Source organism: Coregonus lavaretus (assembly GCF_964263955.1).
Source record: "Coregonus lavaretus genome assembly, chromosome: 34".
NCBI classification, from domain to species: domain Eukaryota; kingdom Metazoa; phylum Chordata; class Actinopteri; order Salmoniformes; family Salmonidae; genus Coregonus; species Coregonus lavaretus.
The window spans coordinates 2,682,495-2,703,002 of record NC_140021.1 but is presented as its reverse complement, the minus strand read 5'-3'; the positions used below and the strand labels follow the sequence as shown (position 1 = coordinate 2,703,002).

Sequence of the window (20,508 nt, the reverse complement as noted above, 5' to 3'; positions counted from 1 at the left end):
GTGCTCTTCCAAATGTTGGAGGTGAGCAGTCGTGTGAGACACTTACTGATGCTGTTTTCTGTTAGAAAGGGGGCATGGTTCATTTTTGAAAGACTCTCTCTCCAATAAGAAATCTTTCCTCTGAATCCACTGATTCGGTCAATCATCTGTAGATATTTTTTTATTTTTTTGCATTTCCCCTGCATGCTTGCGTTCAGTTAGTTCAGTTTCTCAAATATGTCGGTTACATAGGCAAGGAGACACATTTTGTTCTGCGCTTGGCTCGGCTCATCCATTATAGCTCAGTGGGTGTATCAAACAATGAGTCTATATGGCAGAGGGAGACACATTCATAACTAGAGTGCAGAGGCCTGCCCGCCATAGATGGGGCCCCATCTGTGCAAAAGTCCACCATTCGATCCCATGGAATCAGTTTTTTGTCAATATAGCCACGCAACACACTGAACATCCCCTGTGCGGTTTCATGCTCGGGAATCGTGAGACAGAACAAGATGTCCTCTTGAATAGCATACCCCCGACATGTAGAGATCAAAAGTCAATGCATCTCGGCCCTCACAGCTAACATCCATTTGGAGAGCTTAAGGTAGGGAGTTTTTGAGTCGTTCAGTCAGTTTCTTCCAGATATCTAGCTATAGAATACATTTTTAGTTTCACTGAGTTATCTGACAACGGTATTGATGTGAGTTTTTGTGCCTCTGCCACCCCATAGCATAGCGGGTTTAGCCATTCACTGTGGGAACGAAAGTGCGGCCTTTTCCCACAATCTAAAGACACTCTGGTTGAATTTTATCTTTTAATTTGAATAATTTGTATTTAGATTTAAAGTTAGCCACATTACAATGATTGAGAGACAAAGACGATCATATTTTATATAAAATAAATAAATAAAAATACCAGGATTTTGTAAATTCTCCCTCGACCCTATTTTCATATCAAGCATACGCACATGGGGTTGGGACACCTAGTTTCGCAACGGCTGTACTATGGTGAGTGTAATATTCATGCCAGGAACGAGAGGGTTAAAACGGGGAGGGGATCATGCTGGGAGGCTGACGTATCGAGCAGAGTCAGTGTAGAACTGGGTTGCAACATCAATAACAATCGGCATAATACCGCTGGATCATCGGCGTTGCATGCGTTTAAATACAGGAATCCTCCCATGCCTATTGAAGGCGATTGGAATGCTTTTTCACACCCCTAGTAGAACACTGCTAAGAGGAAATTCGGACTCATTTTTCGTGGTTTCGTTCTGTAAGGAGGGCGTTACAGGAAAGGAAGAAGGTGATGTCCTTCATCGGCGAGTGCGGTGCGCTTTGGCAGATGGACGCAGATCATCCAGAATGGTGCATTTGAATTTTGATATCTTGATAGAATACGCGGCTTATCGTGTTATTGTTGGAATAACGGTGGATAGGATAATATCTATGACAAATTGAGCAAAACTGATGCGAAAATGCGAGGTGCAAGGTCGACTTGCGCAGGTGGATGACCAACTTTATGTTAACAATCGCGTTTCTCCCCGCGTCTGCCGGGTTGACATGCTGTGAAGCTGGTCGTGAATACGGGGACTCGAGCCATGCTTCCCGGGGTAGGCGTGTTTGGCACCAGCTTGACCGCGCGGGTGATTATCCCGCTTCTGAAGAACGAAGGATTCGCCGTCAAGGCTCTATGGGGACGGACTCAGGAGGAAGCCGAGGAGCTGGCCAAAGAAATGAACGTACCGTTTTATACCAATAGAATCGACGACGTTTTGCTGCATCAGGATGTGGATTTGGTGTGCATCAACCTGCCTCCACCTTTGACGCGGCAGATCGCTGTCAAAACATTAGGTGAGTCGTGGTGTAGGGATGGGATGCTGTGACATGCGCTACATTGGTGCGATATTGCCTTTTTGAAATCAATGGAGAATACTTCTATCACAGTTATACAGCTTATTACAACATTGAAATAGATTATTCTCAATGAACAGGGGGTTGAGTAAGGTAGGCTATTTTGCGAAGAAGAGTTGGCTTGTTTGATGTGGGCGTCAGGTGTGGCACTCTTTCCCAATCAGCTGCAATCTGAATGAATGAAAATACACTGCTCAAAAAAATAAAGGGAACACTTAAACAACACATCCTAGATCTGAATGAATGAAATAATCTTATTAAATACTTTTTTCTTTACATAGTTGAATGTGCTGACAACAAAATCACACAAATTATCAATGGAAATCAAATGTATCAACCCATGGAGGTCTGGATTTGGAGTCACCCTCAAAACTAAAGTGGAAAACCACACTACAGGCTGATCCAACTTTGATTGAATGTCCTTAAAACAAGTCAAAATGAGGCTCAGTAGTGTGTGTGGCCTCCACGTGCCTGTATGACCTCCCTACAACGCCTGGGCATGCTCCTGATGAGGTGGCGGATGGTCTCCTGAGGGATCTCTTCCCAGACCTGGACTAAAGCATCCGCCAACTCCTGGACAGTCTGTGGTGCAATGTGGCTTTGGTGGATGGAGCGAGACATGATGTCCCAGATGTGCTCAATTGGATTCAGGTCTGGGGAACGGGCGGGCCAGTCCATAGCATCAATGTCTTCCTCTTGCAGGAACTGCTGACACACTCCAGCCACATATGAGGTCTAGCATTGTCTTGCATTAGGAGGAACCCAGGGCCAACCGCACCAGCATATGGTCTCACAAGGGGTCTGAGGATCTAATCTCGGTACCTAATGGCAGTCAGGCTACCTCTGGCGAACACATGGAGGGCTGTGCGGCCCCCCAAAGAAATGCCACCCCACACCATGACTGACCCACCGCCAAACCGGTCATGCATGCTGGAGGATGTTGCAGGCAGCAGAACGTTCTCCACGGCGTCTCCAGACTCTGTCACGTCTGTCACATGTGCTCAGTGTGAACCTGCTTTCATCTGTGAAGAGCACAGGGCGCCAGTGGCGAATTTGCCAATCTTGGTGTTCTCTGGCAAATGCCAAACGTCCTGCACGGTGTTGGGCTGTAAGCACAACCCCCACCTGTGGACGTCGGGCCCTCATACCACCCTCATGGTGTCTGTTTCTGACCGTTTGAGCAGACACATGCACATTTGTGGCCTGCTGGAGGTCATTTTGCAGGGCTCTGGCAGTGCTCCTCCTGCTCCTCCTTGCACAAAGGCGGAGGTAGCGGTCCTGCTGCTGGGTTGTTGCCCTCCTACGGCCTCCTCCACGTCTCCTGATGTACTGGCCTGTCTCCTGGTAGCGCCTCCATGCTCTGGACACTACGCTGACAGACACAGCAAACCTTCTTGCCACAGCTCGCATTGATGTGCCATCCTGGATGAGCTGCACTACCTGAGCCACTTGTGTGGGTTGTAGACTCCGTCTCATGCTACCACTAGAGTGAAAGCACCGCCAGCATTCAAAAGTGACCAAAACATCAGCCAGGAAGCATAGGAACTGAGAAGTGGTCTGTGGTCACCACCTGCAGAACCACTTCTTTATTGGGGGTGTCTTGCTAATTGCCTATAATTTCCACCCGTTGTCTATTCCATTTGCACAACAGCGTGTGAAATGTATTGTCAATCAGTGTTGCTTCCTAAGTGGACAGTTTGATTTCACAGAAGTGTGATTGACTTGGAGTTACATTGTGTTGTTTAAGTGTTCCCTTTTTATTTTTTTGAGCAGTGTATAAATGCGCAGCCTATAGACCCACTTCTGTGTTATCACCCGTTATACACCAGGGTCTCTCCATGACTAAGCCAGATAGTCAGGGTCTTGTCTCATGTTGGCCTACATGGAGGGGATGGCTAGGCTACACCATACTGTCCATTTTAACATTTTAGTCATTTTAGCAGACGCTATTATCCAGAGCGACTTACAGTTAGTGCATACATTTTTCATACTGCCCCCCCCCCCCCCGTGGGAATCGAACCCACAACCCTGGCGTTGCAAACGCCATGCTCTACCAACTGAGCTACAGAGGTCCATACCTGTATCCAAATGTGTTTGTATTTATTATGGATCCCCATTAGTTCCTGCCAAGGCAGCAGCTACGCTTCCTGGGGTCCAGCAACATTAAGACAGTTATATACAGTTTAAAATTATACATTACATTACATTTCATAACACTTTACCCAATACATTGAGTGTGTTCCCTATCACATATTGTGACCTTGGCCTGAGCCATTTTTGCAGTGGTGGAAAAAGTACCCAATTGTCATACTTGAGTAAAAGTAAAGATACCTTAATAGAAAATGACTCAAGTGAAAGTCTCCAAGTAAAATCCTACTTGAGTAAAAGTCAAAGGATTTGGTTTTAAATATACATAAGTATCAAAAGTAAAAGTATAAATAATTTCAAATTCCTTATATTAAGCAAACCAGACGGCATCATTTTATTTTTTTATTTATTTTTACGGATAGCCAGGGGCAAACTCCAATGCTCCAACACTCAGACATCATTTACAAACGAAGCATGTGTGTTATGAGTCCGCCAGATCAGAGGCAGTGGGGATGACCAGGGATGTTCTCTTGATAAGTGTGTGAATTATACCATTTTCCTGTCCTGCTAAGCGTTCAAAATGTAACGAGTACTTTTGGGTGTCAGGGGGAAATGTATGGCGTAAAAAGTACATTCTTTTCTTTAGGAATTTAGTGATGTAAAAGGTTGTCAAAAATATAACTAGTAAAGTCAAGTACAGATACCCATAAAAAATACTTAAGTAGTACTTACACGACTGCATTTTTGTTATAGCATTGGGGTCTTTTGAGAGAAATACTATTCCTTCCATGTCCGTGCTTATCTTGATTTAAATCTGATGTATCTCTATCACCCATCCCCTTCAACATGAACCAGTTAACATCTGATAGAGCTTTTGCAATTTACCTCTCTAGACCCATGTGATAATGGATACATCAGATGGACAGACTGACACATGCAGATGTCCAGTGACGACGATGATATATGGGAAATAACCCTGGGAGTAGTCATGGTTCATATCCTGACATGGGACCTGGCACAGGGAGACCCAAAGATGATCCCGAGCTGGCCGAGCCAGCAGAGGGCAAAATGCGTCACTAGGGCAACATCACAGAAGATGAAACCCTCTTTAATATGTCGCCTAGTCTCTGGGTTCCTGGGAGCTGTGGCCTTGTTACATAAGCAGAGGCTGAGTATAGTTAGCATATGGGTCAAACTCAGCAGATAGGAAGTGATGGCCTTAAAGGAGGAGTTCAGCAGAGCTCTCTCTCTCTCTCTCTCTGTCTCTCTCTCTCTCTGTCTCTCTCTCTGTCTCTCTCTCACACACACACTACTATAGTGTTACTGTAGTTCTGACAGTTTACCTGTACAGGTGTAAGAGACACCTAATGTGTTACCCAGGTGTGTACGGGCCAGTGTGTGTTCCAGAGATGCCCATGTAGCTGATGGGACGTATGGAGAAAAAAAATATATATATGAAAATGTGTGTATCTGTATGTATATATATATGAGTGAGTGCATACATTTTCATACATACACACACACATATATATATATATATATAGATATATGTGTATATATACATATATGTTTGTATGTATATGAAAATGTATGCACTCACTACTGTAAGTCGCTCTGGATAAGAGCGTCTGCTAAATGACTAAAATGTAAAATGGAACGTCAACTAACCTCGAAGGCTTGTGCCCAGACCAATGCATTTAGTTATCATGGATGAGTGAAGATTACATTGGACTTTTCATTTCTCTTTCTTTGCACTGTTGCCCAATCAGCAGATGACAGCAACACCAGATGACATCAGCCTCCAGGATACAGTAGTGGTAGAACTGGATGGCGGTGTGTCTTGGGGTCGCGGCAGTTCATTGACCTCATGTCATACCAGACCACGTTTGACAAGAATAACCACAGCACAGACGCTACAGAGCTGAGACGTCAATGTGTCATCCCTGTAACTTTTTGAGTAAATTCATAGTGCTAATTTTGTTACAGGAGTGTCGGTATGCATACAGTGATCTCTGTCATATCTTGAACTTTTATTCTGACGTGATGTACAATATAATGTGTAAATCACGTTGGCCCCAACAGTGACTGCTCACTCAGAGTGATCATGTCCTCTATCTTCCGTTCGGACACTGTTGTCTTTACTAGAGCCCCTATTCATTTTCCCACTCATGCTTTGTTTGTTTTGGTAAATATAGTGATTGTGTTATCAGGCGAGAAAGGCAAGCCTCTGTTTACTCCATGACTGGACTAATGTGAATGAATAGGAAGGTGTGCGCGCACAACTCCCAGGAATTTGTTCCATTTATAGCTGTGGTGACTGTCCTCATGCGTTATCTCCCCACCTGAACAGGTACAGACACTTTGAATTATTTTACATTGTCGTTTCTCAAGTTGGGATGCAGCCCTGTATGGAAATGTTGTTGCTGGCTACATAGTTTATGATGTCAGCCTGGAACGCTGTAGCCATGCCCCTCCATTGTGTCAGAAGCATGCTTTCTCTCTCTCTCTGTCTCTCTCTCTATGTCTCTCTGTCTGTCTCTGTCTCTGTCTCTGTCTCTGTCTCGGTCTCGGTCTGTCTGTGTGACATGAGGAGGATGAGGGTCAAGATACCAGTCCTGTGACAGTGGTCCATGATGCCTCAGGAAAATGCTCTGGCCACGCTGGCTTGGAATAGTTGGCCGTGGAATACAAAGCTATTTCCCCTTTTGGAATGTACACTTGGAAGGCATTTGCCAACACTGTCCAACCCAAACCATAGGTCCCGATGATGGCCATTGAACCACACCAAGGAAACCAGGCTAAAACATTAGCATGAGCCCAGTGGGTGTTCCCTAGCAACTGCTATTGTTATGCAGTTTTACAACTCAGTGTAACAATCTTAGTCACATGACAGCCAAGTGGTAGATCCAGCCAGGTCACATCTCTTCCTCAATAGGGATCTATTCTTTCAGTTTCCTCCCCGCTCCTCTTTCGTACTATAGCATTCCTAAGGCATCTGATGACACAGAAAGTCTGATACATTTCTCAGGGAATTGGCTCTTCGGCGAGCAAGCGTGCTGTTTGGGATCAGTATCTAGTCTCCCAGTCTGCGTTTTTAAAGAAGGACTCTCGTGAGCGCCGAGCATTTCTTGGCCGACAACATATGAAAGTGCATCACTTTTCAGGCTGTTAAGGAATATATGTTCCCTTGCTCACTCCTCTTCTACCCGAATACATTAGCATTTCTGATCCAATCCAGCCCAAAGAATGTCCATTTGCTTCTGGGATGTTCGAGCGCGGCAGTAGAGACAGTAGGGTACAGTAGAGACAGTAGAGACAGTAGGGTGCAGTAGGGTACAGTAGAGGCAGTAGGGTACAGTAGAGGCAGTAGAGACAGTAGGGTACAGTAGAGGCAGTAGGGTACAGTAGAGGCAGTAGAGACAGTAGGGTACAGTAGAGGCAGTAGGGTGCAGTAGAGGCAGTAGGGTACAGTAGAGGCAGTAGAGGCAGTAGGGTACAGTAGAGGCAGTAGGGTACAGTAGAGGCAGTAGGGTGCGGTAGAGGCAGTAGAGGCAGTAGGGTACAGTAGAGGCAGTAGAGGCAGTAGGGTACAGTAGAGGCAGTAGGGTACAGTAGAGGCAGTAGGGTGCAGTAGAGGCAGTAGGGTACAGTAGAGGCAGTAGGGTACAGTAGAGGCAGTAGGGTACAGTAGAGGCAGTAGGGTACAGTAGGGTACAGTAGAGGCAGTAGGGTACAGTAGAGGCAGTAGGGTACAGTAGAGGCAGTAGGGTACAGTAGAGGCAGTAGGGTACAGTAGAGGCAGTAGGGTACAGTAGAGGCAGTAGGGTACAGTAGGGTACAGTAGAGGCAGTAGGGTACAGTAGAGGCAGTAGGGTACAGTAGAGGCAGTAGGGTACAGTAGAGGCAGTAGGGTACAGTAGAGGCAGTAGAGGCAGTAGGGTACAGTAGAGGCAGTAGGGTACAGTAGAGGCAGTAGAGACAGTAGGGTACGGTAGAGACAGTAGGGTACAGTAGAGGCAGTAGGGTACAGTAGAGACAGTAGGGTGCAGTAGAGACAGTAGGGTGCAGTAGAGACAGTAGGGTACAGTAGAGACAGTAGGGTGCAGTAGAGGCAGTAGGGTACAGTAGAGGCAGTAGGGTACAGTAGAGACAGTAGGGTACAGTAGAGGCAGTAGGGTACAGTAGAGGCAGTAGGGGCAGTAGGGTGCAGTAGAGGCAGTAGGGTACAGTAGAGGCAGTAGGGTACAGTAGAGGCAGTAGGGTACAGTAGAGGCAGTAGGGTACAGTAGGGTACAGTAGAGGCAGTAGGGTACAGTAGAGACAGTAGAGACAGTAGGGTACAGTAGAGGCAGTAGGGTACAGTAGAGGCAGTAGGGTACAGTAGAGGCAGTAGGGTACAGTAGAGGCAGTAGGGTGCAGTATAGGCAGTAGGGTACAGTAGAGACAGTAGGGTACAGTAGAGGCAGTAGGGTACATTAGAGGCAGTAGGGTACAGTAGAGGCAGTAGGGTGCAGTAGAGACAGTAGAGGCAGTAGGGTACAGTAGAGGCAGTAGGGTACAGTAGAGGCAGTAGGGTACAGTAGAGGCAGTAGGGTACAGTAGAGACAGTAGGGTACAGTAGAGAGTAGAGGCAGTAGGGTACAGTAGGGTACAGTAGAGGCAGTAGAGGCAGCAGGGTACAGTAGAGGCAGTAGGGTACAGTAGAGGCAGTAGAGGCAGCAGGGTACAGTAGAGGCAGCAGGGTGCAGTAGAGGCAGTAGAGGCAGTAGGGTACAGTAGAGGCAGTAGGGTGCAGTAGAGGCAGTAGGGTGCAGTAGAGGCAGTAGGGTACAGTAGAGGCAGTAGGGTGCAGTAGAGGCAGTAGGGTACAGTAGAGAGTAGAGGCAGTAGGGTACGGTAGAGACAGTAGAGGCAGTAGGGTACAGTAGAGAGTAGAGGCAGTAGGGTACAGTAGAGAGTAGAGGCAGTAGGGTACAGTAGAGGCAGTAGAGACAGTAGGGTACAGTAGAGGCAGTAGAGACAGTAGGGTACAGTAGAGAGTAGAGGCAGTAGGGTACAGTAGAGGCAGTAGAGACAGTAGGGTACAGTAGAGGCAGTAGAGACAGTAGGGTACAGTAGAGGCAGTAGAGGCAGTAGGGTACAGTAGAGGCAGTAGGGTACAGTAGAGAGTAGAGGCAGTAGGGTACAGTAGAGAGTAGAGGCAGTAGGGTACAGTAGAGGCAGTAGAGACAGTAGGGTACAGTAGAGAGTAGAGGCAGTAGGGTACAGTAGAGGCAGTAGGGTACAGTAGAGGCAGTAGGGTACAGTAGAGGCAGTAGGGTACAGTAGGGTACAGTAGAGGCAGTAGGGTACAGTAGAGAGTAGAGGCAGTAGGGTACAGTAGAGGCAGTAGGGTACAGTAGAGGCAGTAGGGTACAGTAGGGTACAGTAGGGTACAGTAGAGGCAGTAGGGTACAGTAGAGGCAGTAGGGTACAGTAGAGGCAGTAGGGTACAGTAGGGTACAGTAGAGGCAGTAGGGTACAGTAGAGAGTAGAGGCAGTAGGGTACAGTAGAGGCAGTAGGGTACAGTAGAGGCAGTAGGGTACAGTAGAGAGTAGGGTACAGTAGAGGCAGTAGAGGCAGTAGGGTACAGTAGAGTACAGTAGAGGCAGTAGGGTACAGTAGAGGCAGTAGGGTACAGTAGAGGCAGTAGGGTACAGTAGGGTACAGTAGGGTACAGTAGAGGCAGTAGGGTACAGTAGAGGCAGTAGGGTACAGTAGAGGCAGTAGGGTACAGTAGAGGCAGTAGAGGCAGTAGGGTACAGTAGAGGCAGTAGGGTACAGTAGAGGCAGTAGGGTACAGTAGAGGCAGTAGGGTACAGTAGAGAGTAGAGGCAGTAGGGTACGGTAGAGACAGTAGGGTACAGTAGAGGCAGTAGGGTACAGTAGAGGCAGTAGAGGCAGTAGGGTGCAGTAGGGTACAGTAGAGGCAGTAGGGTACAGTAGAGGCAGTAGGGTACAGTAGAGGCAGTAGGGTGCAGTAGGGTACAGTAGAGGCAGTAGGGTACAGTAGAGGCAGTAGGGTACAGTAGAGGCAGTAGGATACAGTAGAGGCAGTAGGGTACGGTAGAGACAGTAGAGGCAGTAGGGTACGGTAGAGAGTAGAGGCAGTAGGGTACAGTAGAGGCAGTAGGGTACAGTAGAGGCAGTAGGGTACAGTAGAGGCAGTAGGGTACGGTAGAGACAGTAGGGTACAGTAGAGGCAGTAGGGTACAGTAGAGGCAGTAGGGTACATTAGAGGCAGTAGGGTACAGTAGAGGCAGTAGAGGCAGTAGGGTGCAGTAGGGTACAGTAGAGGCAGTAGGGTACAGTAGGGTACAGTAGAGGCAGTAGAGGCAGTAGGGTGCAGTAGGGTACAGTAGAGGCAGTAGGGTACAGTAGAGGCAGTAGGGTACAGTAGAGGCAGTAGGGTACAGTAGAGGCAGTAGAGGCAGTAGAGGCAGTAGGGTACAGTAGAGGCAGTAGGGTGCAGTAGAGGCAGTAGGGTGCAGTAGAGGCAGTAGGGTGCAGTAGAGGCAGTAGGGTACAGTAGAGGCAGTAGGGTACAGTAGAGGCAGTAGGGTACGGTAGAGACAGTAGAGGCAGTAGGGTACAGTAGAGAGTAGAGACAGTAGGGTACAGTAGAGGCAGTAGGGTACAGTAGAGGCAGTAGGGTACAGTAGAGAGTAGAGGCAGTAGGGTGCAGTAGGGTACAGTAGAGGCAGTAGGGTACAGTAGAGGCAGTAGGGTACAGTAGAGGCAGTAGGGTACAGTAGAGGCAGTAGGGTACAGTAGAGGCAGTAGGGTACAGTAGAGGCAGTAGAGACAGTAGGGTACGGTAGAGGCAGTAGGGTACGGTAGAGGCAGTAGGGTACAGTAGAGGCAGTAGGGTACAGTAGAGGCAGTAGAGGCAGTAGGGTACAGTAGAGGCAGTAGGGTACAGTAGAGGCAGTAGAGGCAGTAGGGTACAGTAGAGGCAGTAGGGTGCAGTAGAGGCAGTAGGGTACAGTAGAGGCAGTAGGGTACGGTAGAGGCAGTAGGGTGCAGTAGAGGCAGTAGGGTACAGTAGAGGCAGTAGGGTACAGTAGAGGCAGTAGGGTGCAGTAGAGGCAGTAGGGTACAGTAGAGGCAGTAGGGTACGGTAGAGGCAGTAGGGTGCAGTAGAGGCAGTAGGGTACAGTAGAGGCAGTAGGGTACAGTAGAGGCAGTAGGGTGCAGTAGAGGCAGTAGGGTACAGTAGAGGCAGTAGGGTACGGTAGAGACAGTAGAGGCAGTAGGGTACAGTAGAGAGTAGAGGCAGTAGGGTACAGTAGAGGCAGTAGGGTACGGTAGAGGCAGTAGGGTACGGTAGAGACAGTAGAGGCAGTAGGGTACAGTAGAGGCAGTAGGGTACGGTAGAGACAGTAGAGGCAGTAGGGTACAGTAGAGAGTAGAGGCAGTAGGGTACAGTAGAGGCAGTAGGGTACAGTAGAGGCAGTAGGGTACAGTAGAGGCAGTAGGGTACAGTAGAGGCAGTAGGGTACGGTAGAGGCAGTAGGGTACGGTAGAGGCAGTAGGGTGCAGTAGAGGCAGTAGGGTGCAGTAGAGACAGTAGGGTACAGTAGAGGCAGTAGGGTACGGTAGAGGCAGTAGGGTACAGTAGAGGCAGTAGGGTACAGTAGAGGCAGTAGGGTACAGTAGAGGCAGTAGGGTACAGTAGAGGCAGTAGGGTACAGTAGAGGCAGTAGGGTACAGTAGAGGCAGTAGGGTACAGTAGAGGCAGTAGGGTACGGTAGAGGCAGTAGGGTACGGTAGAGGCAGTAGGGTGCAGTAGAGGCAGTAGGGTGCAGTAGAGACAGTAGGGTACAGTAGAGGCAGTAGGGTACGGTAGAGGCAGTAGGGTACAGTAGAGGCAGTAGGGTACAGTAGAGGCAGTAGGGTACAGTAGAGGCAGTAGGGTACAGTAGAGGCAGTAGGGGCAGTAGGGTGCAGTAGAGGCAGTAGGGTGCAGTAGGGTACAGTAGAGGCAGTAGGGTACGGTAGAGGCAGTAGGGTACAGTAGAGGCAGTAGGGTACAGTAGAGGCAGTAGGGTACAGTAGAGGCAGTAGGGTCCATCTCAACAGCCTCTTCCATCTATTGTGATGCACCCTACAGCCTCTTCCATCTGTTGAGATGCACCCCACAGTCTCTGCTCTCTGGCTCAGTGCTGGGTCTATGATGCAACTGACCTTTGCAGCACCGTGTGAGCCTGCCTGCGCTCCTCAACCTGGCCCTGGCATCAGTGGCCGGGCTATCAGGTAACAGGTCAGCGTCCTCTGAGACGCACAGACACACTTCCTCATCCCCGCTGACTGGAGGAGGCCCAGGAGGAGCTGCAGGGGTGCAGCGGTACTAATTATGTCCCGTGGAAAGGGCAAGTAGGCCTCCCTTAGCCTAAACACTGACACCCACATACTAGACTTCTCATGCACTTGGTACACACCAACTCTGCCTGGATTGGATATCATCATGTCCCCTGCAGTTACTTCAAGTGCGTATAAGTTACACTAGCTGCCACTGGCTGACCTCCGTGACACTTTCTGTGTGCCGCTGTCCTTTCCATGCTTAAAATACTTCCTCTGGTGGATCTAATACAGTCACCTATCATGCTGAGGATAAGTCTGAAGGTGGTCTTTCTAGGGAGCTTGGTTATGTACTAGTCTGAAGGTGGTCTTTCTAGGGAGCTTGGTTATGTACTAGTCTGAAGGTGGTCTTTCTAGGGAGCTTGGTTATGTACTAGTCTGAAGGTGGTCTTTCTAGGGAGCTTGGTTATGTACTAGTCTGAAGGTGGTCTTTCTAGGGAGCTTGGTTATGTACTAGTCTAAAGGTGGTCTTTCTAGGGAGCTTGGTTATGTACTAGTCTGAAGGTGGTATTTCTAGGGAGCTTGGTTATGTACTAGTCTGAAGGTGGTCTTTCTAGGGAGCTTGGTTATGTACTAGTCTGAAGGTGGTCTTTCTAGGGAGCTTGGTTATGTACTAGTCTAAAGGTGGTCTTTCTAGGGAGCTTGGTTATGTACTAGTCTAAAGGTGGTCTTTCTAGGGAGCTTGGTTATGTACTAGTCTGAAGGTGGTCTTTCTAGGGAGCTTGGTTATGTACTAGTCTGAAGGTGGTCTTTCTAGGGAGCTTGGTTATGTACTAGTCTGAAGGTGGTCTTTCTAGGGAGCTTGGTTATGTACTAGTCTAAAGGTGGTCTTTCTAGGGAGCTTGGTTATGTACTAGTCTAAAGGTGGTCTTTCTAGGGAGCTTGGTTATGTACTAGTCTAAAGGTGGTCTTTCTAGGGAGCTTGGTTATGTACTAGTCTGAAGGTGGTCTTTCTAGGGAGCTTGGTTATGTACTAGTCTGAAGGTGGTCTTTCTAGGGAGCTTGGTTATGTACTAGTCTGAAGGTGGTCTTTCTAGGGAGCTTGGTTATGTACTAGTCTAAAGGTGGTCTTTCTAGGGAGCTTGGTTATGTACTAGTCTGAAGGTGGTCTTTCTAGGGAGCTTGGTTATGTACTAGTCTGAAGGTGGTCTTTCTAGGGAGCTTGGTTATGTACTAGTCTGAAGGTGGTCTTTCTAGGGAGCTTGGTTATGTACTAGTCTGAAGGTGGTCTTTCTAGGGAGCTTGGTTATGTACTAGTCTGAAGGTGGTCTTTCTAGGGAGCTTGGTTATGTACTAGTCTAAAGGTGGTCTTTCTAGGGAGCTTGGTTATGTACTAGAGCAGCCGTCCATGTGATCTCTTACTCTGAGAGAATGATGATGTCCAGAATGTAAATCCGGTGTGATCACGCCTCAGGGCAGCCAGAACATGGTGGTCTAGATGGACCATTAGTCTTCCATCCCTCTGTTCTGGGTCCCTGTTGTGAAGACTCAGGCTGTGTTGTGTGTTCACAGTTTTTTGGCTCAGCATTAGCCAGACGTATAGGAGACAGAATGACAGTGCCATTCCCATGCTTCCCCTGAATGTCACCGCTTGTTGTTGTTAGGAGTTTCCCGGCCCTTCATGTTCACTCCTCCAGGACACCCATTTACATGCACAGCAAATTGGCCAGTGTTACCAAGTGTTGATTTTTCAGTGTAACATTTCTAGTGTTGATTCAGGTGTTTTAAATTAACACTCATTGGTGTAAAAGAACCCAAGTGTTGTTAATAACCAGTGTTAAACCAAAAACATCATTATCATATTTCCCAGCATGCTCTATTGCAGGTAGTTTTTTGAAATAGTTTTGTTTCAATAGCTATGTTTTTGTATGTAAGTTGATTGATGAATTAATCTTATGCTACTCAAATAGAAATAACAAATGTTTCTAAACTAATCCAATCTGTTACTTGGACTTATTGCACCCATTAATGAGATGGTTATTCCAGTTTAGATGGTTTAGGTAGACTCATATCTTAGACTTCCCAACCCGGCAGTCATTCTGAATGCAGGTTAGGGGTGAATAAAAATTCCATATGTTGGATATCCCCACTCTAGTTGGATTCCATTAGGAATTACACTACCATGCGTTTCAGGCCACTGTATTAGAGTAGACCTTCAAAATAAGGCCTTTTATGAAATACTTGTATTGTGTTGAATAATTAAATGTTTAATGATGACATATTCGCTTAGGATCTCACTTGGTGAAGGCCATAGGACAAAAAAAAGACTGCAACAACCATTGTCTTTGTCACTAACAAACACAGTAATGGGTGGTAACTGTACAGTTCACCAGAAAGGCAAGGCATATATTTAACACTGGAGAATTTGCTGTGGTGCTAATAGAAGCTGCAGTAGATAGAAAGACATTGGTCCGGTGAAATTGCTTATGTTTACAAACTGAATCGCAGAACGGGAGCTCTTCCAGCCTGCCTTCTCCCAGTCCTAGAAAGTGCTCAAGTTGGTGGAAGAGTTTACTCGTGGAAGCCCGTCCGTCTCTATGAAATGAGGGGCTGCTCTTTCGCAGCTTTGTGCCGCCACTTGTTGTTAAAAGTGTTTTTTTATTTTTTTTGTACAGTGCCACAATGGCTACATTTGGCCATGCATCCCACAAACGCAGTGATGCCTAGATGCATAATGACTCAATTTTGCTGCCGCCGTTCATTAGTTCTATTCATGTTGAGATATGCTGCGCTAACAGTCAGTAATTGTGCTCCTCATCTACAGGATTGCCTTGATGTTGCCCAATAATGAATATGCTGACTGTTGTGGGGACGTCTTGATTGATGTTCCTTTTTAAGCAGAAGTGAAGTGTAGACGTTTTCCCTAAACCACTCCTTCTAGGTGAGTTTAAACAGGGCTAGCCTTGTCTATACGAAGTACAGACTTGCAGCGACTGTACCAGTCATGAAGAAACCAAGGATTAACATTATTTTTCTGCACACACTCATAGACACAGAACCTTATTGTGAAAAAATTATTTATTGTTGGTAGCTACAAACCCAAGCTAGTGTAGTGTTTGGTATCCTACCTATCGACATTCCCAAGGGGGAACGTCTCAAATATCCTTTATGCACGTTTGCATGGGAGCAGCCACACTTGTGTTTTCATAATTAAACAGTGGGGACTAGAGATGGGAGGCTGGCCCATATGAGGCAGTCCCGTGAGGGGAGAGCAGATTTCCCTACTCAAAGGCCCCATCGTTCACCTGCGTTAGGAAAGGCCCTTAACACAAGGTTTTGGGCTGACAGTACAGTACCCCAGATGATCAATTCTTAGATGGTATTAGCAATGCAGCTATTGTGTTTTAATGCTAACGGGGGTTTGTAACGCCGTGGAAAGAAGAGACTTGTACTGTGAAAACAGTAAGGGCATTTGTATCATATTGTAGCCGCAGGACATTTCTCACTTCCTGTGTGTGTGTGTGTGTGTGTGTGTAGAGGCTATGTGTTTGTGTGTTCACGCTCCAGTATTTGAGAGAGTATTCAAGTGCACCTTTGCAGGGTGTCTTGCTAGCAACAACAGGAAAAAAGGAAGTTCCCTGCTATGGCAATGCTAATGATGGCCACAGGCCACAGACACTATGGACGGCTGTCGATGAGAGCCTATTGAGGGAGCAAAATCCGAAGGCTTAATTAAGAACAATGCCTCAGTGCCATACTCCAAAAAGTCCCTCCTGAGTGATGCGTGGTTACTTACCTTTATCTTGCTACTTGGACCTAGCTGTCTAATCTCTCCACCAAGACGTTTTCTTCCCACCTACCGGAATCAATTTACACACCTGTCTCGCTCTCCTGGAGAAGTCAGACGTGTTTTCACCCTCATTATGTTTGCAGATTTGATTTTGATTTCCTGCCATTGTGGACATTTATCACTTAATTATTTATTAGCTGATTTGTTTAGGTATGGACTGCACTGCAATTCAGCTCTTAGCTGCCAGTGTTGTACACCATGACAAACTAAACCTTGAATAAAAATAAACCTTTTTAATAATAATCATGAAATTGGGATTTTCTATGAATGGTATTCAGGGACTCTCTATGCACTGACTCTTGAAATGTCCCACATTCATCATAGCCTTTGATGCTGATTCACTTCACTTCACTTTTTTTTTAAATCTCCAATCGTCCATACTGCCATCACATGCCAGGCATGAGGGCCGTATTCCATGAAGGGCTTAGTAATGAAGCAGTTCTAAACTCTGTCCTGTGATATAAAGACACAGCAAGGCACTGTGTCATTCAGAGGACACACTGATTTTAACATTCTGTAGAAGTAGTGCAGCCTTCTGGGAGGGATGCAGTCCAACAAAGACAACCTAAAGAAATGGTCGATTCTGTTTAGATTACAATGACCATCCATGCTGCACATTTGGAACAATTTGGCCGTGCCCGAAAATCTGTCTTGCCTACGAATTACTAAAACAACATACTGTGTACCTCATTCCATTTAAAACGTACTGTTTAGTAAAAAAAAAAAACGAATGCAGTAAGCAACACACTAGGCTCATCCACACTGTTAATGTGTCATTACGTTGATTCCCGCCTCTCGTTCACTTTCGGACGGTGCATCCACTTATCTGATTTATCAGCTGTTGTCAAACGTGTGGGTCTGGAAAGACAATTCTCTTCCTCAATAGTGTGCAGCGAATTCTACTAGATGGAAAGCCAAAAATGAGTACGACATCCTGGCATTTTCAAGCATCCTAATTGTTTTAAAATGTCACATACTGTCAAACTTTTATTTTATGCATACATAAAATGCCTACTATTTAGAATGCAAGTACGGGTATTCGGACACAACCATTTCCTGTTTTTTACTGTTGTAACGTCATCACATTTGCTAGCCTTACTTTTTTTTTTTTTTACTGTGTGGTCAGTGGAATGTCTGTGTGTCCTAGCAACAGTTAAGTCAGGTTGACATCCTCTTAGAAGGGAACATTGAATTGCACACCAGCACGGTAAAGGCCTCTCTGCTCTGTGACCTTTGGCACACCAGCACGGTAAAGGCCTCTCTGCTCTGTGACCTTTGGCACACCAGCACGGTAAAGGCCTCTCTGCTCTGTGACCTTTGGCACACCAGCACGGTAAAGGCCTCTCTGCTCTGTGACCTTTAGCACACCAGCACGGTAAAGGCCTCTCTGCTCTGTGACCTTTGGCACACCAGCACGGTAAAGGCCTCTCTGCTCTGTGACCTTTGGCACACCAGCACGGTAAAGGCCTCTCTGCTCTGTGACCTTTGGCACACCAGCACGGTAAAGGCCTCTCTGCTCTGTGACCTTTGGCACACCAGCACGGTAAAGGCCTCTCTGCTCTGTGACCTTTGGCACACCAGCACGGTAAAGGCCTCTCTGCTCTGTGACCTTTGGCACACCAGCACGGTAAAGGCCTCTCTGCTCTGTGACCTTTGGCACACCAGCACGGTAAAGGCCTCTCTGCTCTGTGACCTTTGGCACACCAGCACGGTAAAGGCCTCTCTGCTCTGTGACCTTTGGCACACCAGCACGGTAAATGCCTCTCTGCTCTGTGACCTTTGGCACACCAGCACGGTAAAGGCCTCTCTGCTCTGTGACCTTTGGCACACCAGCACGGTAAAGGCCTCTCTGCTCTGTGACCTTTGGCACACCAGCACGGTAAAGGCCTCTCTGCTCTGTGACCTTTGGCGCACGGTAAAGGCCTCTCTGCTCTGTGACCTTTGGCACACCAGCACGGTAAAGGCCTCTCTGCTCTGTGACCTTTGGCACACCAGCACGGTAAAGGCCTCTGCTCTCACAATGGAGCCTGGAGGGTGTAGAGGAGAGAATTGCTTCTGCAGATTGGAACAACTGAAGAGAGAATGCATGAACAGGAGTGAGGTCGGTTTTCTAGCGCTGGCTATTTATCTTACTATAGGATTATCTAGCCATTCCAATGCATATCAAGCAAAAACAGTGTTTCTTGAAGATAAGGATGTTTGATTTGATTGTTGAAGACAGCTTCTTCTTCCAGTGTTGAACCCTGCGTGTGAGTAACTGCTGTAACGCTCATACATTTACATTTAAGTCATTTAGCCACTTACAAATTGGTGCATTCAACTTAGGATAGCCAGTGGGACAACCACCACGGGGGGGGGGGGGGGGGGGTGTAGAAGGATTACTGTTATACTATCCCAGGTATTCCTTAAAGAGGTAGGGTTTCAAGTGTCTCCGGAAGGTGGTCAGTGACTCCGCTGTCCTGGCGTCGTGGGGGAGCTTGTTCCACCATTGGGGTGCCAGAGCAGCGAATAGCTTTGACTGGGCTGAGCGGGAACTGTGCTTCCGTAGAGGTAGGGGGGCCAGCAGGCCAGAGGTGGATGAACGTAAAGCCCTCGTTTGGGTGTAGGGTCTGATCAGAGCCTGAAGGTAAGGAGGTGCCGTTCCCCTCACAGCTCCGTAGGCAAGCACCATACCATCTGTTTGCTCATGTAAATAATTGTCTCCCTAACATGCTGTGCATATTTCATCGTGTTTATCCGACATCTTGAGGCAAGAACCACACAAATGATTCATTGTGGCGTTCCTGTCAGCAACGCTTTTCTTTCACACAAACGCTCTGCCATCTGCTGAGTGGACACAATACGCTCAGCGAAGGCAACCTTAAGGATGGATCATCCAGTTGTTGCTGTAGGTTTCCAGATGGCCAAAACAAAAAGAGCATTTAAACCAATCGCTATAGTATCTCAATATATTGCATGTGTCGAGGAGGTTATCTGGGGTCATTGACCTCAAAATGAATCCTTATCTTGTAACCTTTTGTTACCTTTATGCCTGTGTTGTATTTGTGTAGTAATGTCACCCTAAATGGTTGTTGTTCTCAGCACATAGAGGCTGAAAATGGTCGACCCTCTTTCCTTAAGAGATATGATATCAGTGTGCGCTCTCTTGCGCTTTCACCCTCATCCATCCCTCTCTCTCTCTCTCGACCCTGAGTGGGAGGATGACAGAGGGCATCACCATGCCAACAACATGCACCCACCCCCCTTCTCTCTCGCACCAACTGACTCCTCTTTCACCAACTGACTCCTCTTTCACCCTCCTCCATCTCTGTCTCTCTCTCTCTCTCTCTCTAACGACCCTGAGTGGGAGGATGACAGAGTGTATCACCATGCCAACAATATGAACCCCCCCCTTCTCTCTTTCACCCACTGACGCCTCTTTCACCCACTGACGCCTCTTTCACCCACTGACGCCTCTTTCACCCAGGCTCATTGTTTTTCTCTCCTCTCCACTGAATGAGAGGAAGTTAATTTGTAGCCGTCTTTACAGAGAGGACTGGCAGTGAGGCGTACAAGGCAAGCGAAGCTGTATTCGCCCATAGCCGTTATATATGCCTTTTGCCCTGCAGTCACAGTGAATCAATGGAGATGTCTGCCTCCATTAGTCAGACTTGGCTGTTTCATTCAGTTGACTGTAGGCTTTTGATGTTGATGGTTGTTAATGAATGTCTCCCTACTTTCATTAGATGGATTTATGAGACTTTATGTTCATTGAACTGTAAATGCACTATATATACAAAAGTATGTGGACACCCCTTCAAATTAGTGGATTTGTCTATTTCAGCCACACCCGTTGCTGACAGGTGTATAAAATCAAGCACACAGCCAAGCGATCTTCATAGACAAACATGGCAGTAGAATGGCCTTACTGAAGAGCTCAGTGACTTTCAACGTGGCACCGTCATAGGATGCCATCTTTCCAACAAGTCAGTTCATCAAATTTCTGCCCAGCTAGAACTGCCCCGGTCAACTTTAAGTGCTGTTATTGTGAAGTGGAAATGTCTAGGAGCAACAACGGCTCAGCCGCGAAGTGGTAGGCCACACAAGCTCACAGAACGAGACCGCAGAGTGCTGAAGCGTGTAAAAATCGTCTGTCCTCGGTTGCAACACTCACTACCGAGTTCCAAACTGCCTCTGGACGCAACGTCAGCACAATAACTGTTCGTCGGGAGCTTCATGAAATGGGTGTCCGTGGCCGAGCAGCCGCACCCAAGCAAAGGGGGGACCAACTCCATATTAATGCCCATGATTTTGGAATGAGATGTTCGACAAGCAGGTGTCCACATACTTTTGGTCATGTA

The 20,508-nt window shown here is 47.2% G+C and overlaps 1 protein-coding gene across 1 annotated transcript in view; it reads left to right on the top strand.

The window, feature by feature from the left end:
- The first annotated feature begins 1,078 nt into the window (after positions 1-1,078).
- Positions 1,079-20,508, top strand: part of LOC311109419 (glucose-fructose oxidoreductase domain-containing protein 1) — a 42,692-nt gene continuing 23,262 nt past the window's right edge. The window contains exon 1 of the mRNA XM_084152297.1: positions 1,079-1,829. Within this exon, the coding sequence (XP_084008423.1) occupies positions 1,577-1,829 (253 nt within the window). The 5' untranslated portion in view covers positions 1,079-1,576. The remainder of the gene's footprint in view (positions 1,830-20,508) is intronic.